Here is a 4,664-nt window from a genome sequence, read left to right as displayed (position 1 = left end):
GACTGGGGTATTTAATGATATAAAATCCCAAGTCTTTTCATTCATTTATTATTCCGAAAGTGGTTCATCTTAGGAGATTTTCTAGAGGTTTCTTAGGGCAAACTCTTAGAGCTAAACTCATCCACCTTCTCTATCTAATCTTGATTCATTATCTCACCTAGTTATAATTAATCCATGCTAGAATCTTCCAAAAGTTATGAGAACTGAGTGGGTTTCGAGTTATCTTCCTCTAATGAACTTGTGAGTATAAAACCTTGTTTTGTTAATGAATCTAGCATGGGTTAGCATGGAATTGATAGGTAATGACTATAGTAACTTGAATCTTCCAATTCTAAGGTTTAATTTGTGAATTAAAGGCTAGGGTTTATACCCAAAATTGGGGGTTTTGCCTAGAATCCGAATTAGAGTTTGTTGTTTATTCTAGCTTGCTATTGATGGGAATTGACCACCTAGAGGTTTAATTTCATGTTGGGACCTTCAGATTCCTAATTTCACCCTTCTAGTTTATAAACCCTATTCCATAAGTTGGGGATTTGGCGTCTTGATAGAATTAAGGTTTTTTTTTTATGTTCTCCTTGATTCTGATTCCATGATTCGAATATACATAGACTTTCTTGATCTCGAGGCTCAGCGGAGAGGAAAGATTAAGGAGTAATTGTTGGTGTTATTACTGTTCGGCCTTCCAGGTATGTTACGGCTTATCTTCTGGTTAGACTTCGGTTAGCGAAACATATGTATAGTTAGTTGTGTTGGAAAAAGCATGTGAACCTTCGGGTATGAAGTTGGGATGGATGTTGTCTTAGGTTGGGCCCTGTTGTGTGATTTTGGGGCTAGCCACCCTGTTATATTATTGGTTTGTCTTGTTCTATTTTATTTATTGGCTAGTCGCCACGTTGAGACTTGGGATAATTGTGATTAGTGGTATATCATGGCTATGATATTGCGGTACTTTACCTGATTGATTTTGAGATGAGAATTGTGGTTCCACTGTGACTTCTGGTGTAGCCTTATTGTTGATATTACGTTGTATCGTATTCATTCATACACATTTCCATGATACGTTGATATTTCATGGTTATGGTGCTAATGATTATAAGTGAGAGAGTGTAGCATCCGAGGTCATTTACCGAAGCGTAATAAGTGTACGTTGCCCGACGTCTCTTGTCGGGAACGAATGAGATGAGATTGATATTGTGAGGTGCCCATGTATGGCACGTTGATAGTTGATGTGAGATCTTGTTGTTGTTATCTTCATGCTTACATATGAGTTTCTTTTCATACTTGCGTTTTCATATATTGAAATTATATTTGCACATTCATCTTACACACACACACACACACACACACACACACACACACACATATATATATATATATATATATATATATATATATATATATATATATATATATATATATAAGACACATTTGACAGGGGGTGACGATGTGGCCTATGCTGTGACAGTTCATGTGTAGATAAGGCACATTTGACAGGGGGTGACAATGTGGCCTATGTTGTGGCAGTTTATGTATATATAAAAGGCACATTTGACGGGGATGACGATATGGCCTAGGTGTGAGCATATGTGTATGTAAGGCACATTTGACAGGGGGTGACGATATGGCCTATATTGTGATTGTGCTCGTGATCCAATGAGACATTTCGGAGCGAGTGGTATGTGGATGCCATGGGTTCCCCATGGGTCATGACTGTCGAGACATGATGTTCCGCTCGAGATATGTGTGTACACGGTATTGATATATGGCCATTGCATTCATATCATCTATATCATTGCATTGCTTTGCACTTGTTATCATCGTTGTCATTGTATTATTATTGTGTTGTGGATACTTGATCGGAAACCTGATTGTATATTTTACCGGTTATGATGAGTACTTGGAACCCTTGGGATCAGATGCTTAAACAATAGGCTTGATTGGATATGATGCGACTGGAAACACTCGGGTTTGGATACTTCCCTATAGATTGGATCAGGCACCTAATTTTGTTGGTAGCTGACGGTTGAATACTGACTTGTATTGTGGATACTTGAGGACTTAATACGTATTGATGAGACTGTTTTATACTTGTACTTGATTGTGAGCATGCCTATCTTTCATTTACTTTCTGTATATATGTTAGCTAACTGAGGACGGCCTATGATACCTACCAGTACTGTGGTTTTGTACTGACCTGCATTTGATGCATTCTTTTATGAATGCAGATTTCTAGGTGGGGTCGATCACCGTTTCTCGTGGCTGATAGTCGCTCCGAGAGTTGCCTAGTGTTTACAGGGTGAGCACGAGACGTCTGCCCCCTTGAAGACTCTTCATTACTTATGTCTTACTTTCTATTCCGAGATATTCAGAATTGATGTATTATTAATATTCCAGACTTGTAGATATAATAGATGCTCTTGTATGGATTAGACCAGACCCTGGGGGTGTATTCTCTTATTTCCGCACTTGTTCTATATTATTATCGTCAAACTTACGTGATTTATTCTCTTCCGCTTATTTAATTATTTATTTATGTTTTTACTATCGTTAGGTTGAGGGTTCGCTTACCGAGGTGAAAAAGGTAAGTGCCCGTATGACTTAGCTAATTTGGGTCGTGACAGGAGGAGACCCCAAAATGTTGGAATTGGAATTCTGTTAGCAAGGCGACAGTGCCGATTGCCGTGCGTCGCAATGGTACGTATAATGACTTGGTCACGAGCATAATGGAAAACGGGGAGTTAAACTGTGAGCCTAGCGACTTGCGCATTAGTTATATGATTAATGCTTTGTCCACTAGGAGAAAAACCCATCCTTCTTTCATAATGAATGATAGGCAGGTGGTATTGTACATGCTTGATGTTGCTGTTGATGGTTCTAGGCCTGTTTTAAGAATAAATGTTGTTGAGAGGTCTCAAGTTGGTTCTACATCAGCAGCACCACCCCCACCCACAAAACCACCACTGCCACAGCCGCCAGCCGATGAAGCTTCAATGGAACATGAGGGCATGGGTGATCATTTTATGGATATGGATGATCCTAATAGTGATGACGAAGAGTGTGATGGAAATTATGGGGGTGATGGGCAACCACCAAAGGGTTCACAAAGAAACCACAACTTCGGTGATGGAACCGGTTTTTACTGCGGGCAAACATTTGAGAACAAAGAGTATTTAAAGGTCTTATTGAATAAAGTTGCAATAAAGACCCTGTTTTGTTTTAAACCAAACAAGAGTAACAACAAATATTATAAGGTTGAATGCACCTCTGCTGATTGTGGTTGGATGTTGCGGGCCAATAAGTACGACAACTCGGATAGGTTTCACATTTACAAGTACATTGGTGATCACACTTGCGGGGTTGAACACGTTACGAGCACTCATAAGCATGCCTCGGCAGCTGTCCTTGCATCAGTCTTGATGAATGACTATATTGACAACAAAGGGCCAACGACAAAGGAAATTCAGAGGACGGTTTTCAGGGAGTTCCATTTTAAACCAAGCTATTGGCAATGTTGGAAGGCAGGTGTAACGGCTAAGAACATGGTTAGGGGGACACTGGAGCACGGGTATGCTTGCTTACCGGCTTATTCATACATGGTTGAAAATCTAAATCCAGGCTCCAGAATTTGCATTAGTCTTGATGATGCGGACAGGTTCAAATATTACTTCGTAGCTTACGGAGCTTGCATTCGAGGATATAAACACATGCGAAAGGTTATTACCGTTGACGGCACACATTTATACGACAAGTATGAGGGTGTGTTGTTTTCCGCCGCCGCACAGGATACTGAGAACTATATCTATCCAATTGCTTTTTGCGTGGCGGACAAGGAGTGTTATGAATCCTGGACCTACTTCTTCGAGCAGCTGAGGTATATAATCGCCGATGAACCAGACATGTGCATCATCTCTAATAGGCACAAGAGCATAGCCAACAGTGTTTTCAGAATTTTTAAGCATGCTCATCATGGACTATGCATGAAGCATCTTGGTGATAACCTTCGAAAAAATTTCCAATGTGGAGATTCTCTTCATGTGTACTATGATGCAGCAAAGGCATATGGTTACCACAAGTTCAATGAACATTTTCAGCAATTAAGGAAAAAATGCCCTGAAGCTGCTAATTGCCCCGAGTGTGATATTAGATTTGACAAGTGGTGCAGGGCATATTTTCCAGCAAATAGGTACGATGTGCTGACCACAAACATTGCGGAGTCACTAAACTCAATGTTGAGGGATAAAAGAGAGTACCCTGTGACTACCTTATTCACTTCTATTTCTAGGAGGTTTTCTAAAATATTCAGGCAGAGACGTGCATATATCAGCAGTTCAATCAATTTATTTGTGCCTTCGGCTGAAAAGACGCTAAGGGAAAAGATGAGTGAGGGCGACTCCTTGTTTGTCAATAATATAAACGGGGATGCCGACGAGTTCACCGTAGTCGGCAGTGGCCTAACTGCCAAAGTCAATCTACTGAACAAAACCTGTACTTGTAGAGAGTATGACATGGTGAAATTACCGTGCGCTCACGCGATGGCAGCCTTGAGATTGAAGTACGGACCTGATTATGATTCAAGCATCTATGAGTATTCCTCGCCCATTTATAAAGTTCAATCTTATATTCTTGCATTTGGTGAAACTATTAATGTAGTCCCTGCAGAGTAA

General features: G+C 40.2%; 1 protein-coding gene across 1 annotated transcript; it reads left to right on the top strand.

Moving 5' to 3' along the window:
- Positions 1 to 2,723: 2,723 nt before the first annotated feature.
- Positions 2,724 to 4,664, top strand: LOC132609179 (uncharacterized). Its single transcript, XM_060323048.1, has one exon. It carries the CDS (start codon positions 2,724 to 2,726, stop codon positions 4,662 to 4,664), a length of 1,941 nt encoding a protein of 646 aa, XP_060179031.1.

This window comes from Lycium barbarum, chromosome 1 (genome assembly GCF_019175385.1).
Source record: "Lycium barbarum isolate Lr01 chromosome 1, ASM1917538v2, whole genome shotgun sequence".
Lineage (NCBI taxonomy): Eukaryota > Viridiplantae > Streptophyta > Magnoliopsida > Solanales > Solanaceae > Lycium > Lycium barbarum.
Note: the sequence above shows the minus strand (reverse complement) of the source record. Positions and strands in the feature narration are given on the sequence as shown.

Bases quoted from the DNA above. Each gene is read 5' to 3' on its own strand.
- LOC132609179 (XM_060323048.1), top strand. From the start codon at position 2,724: ATGGAAAACGGGGAGTTAAACTGTGAGCCTAGCGACTTGCGCATTAGT.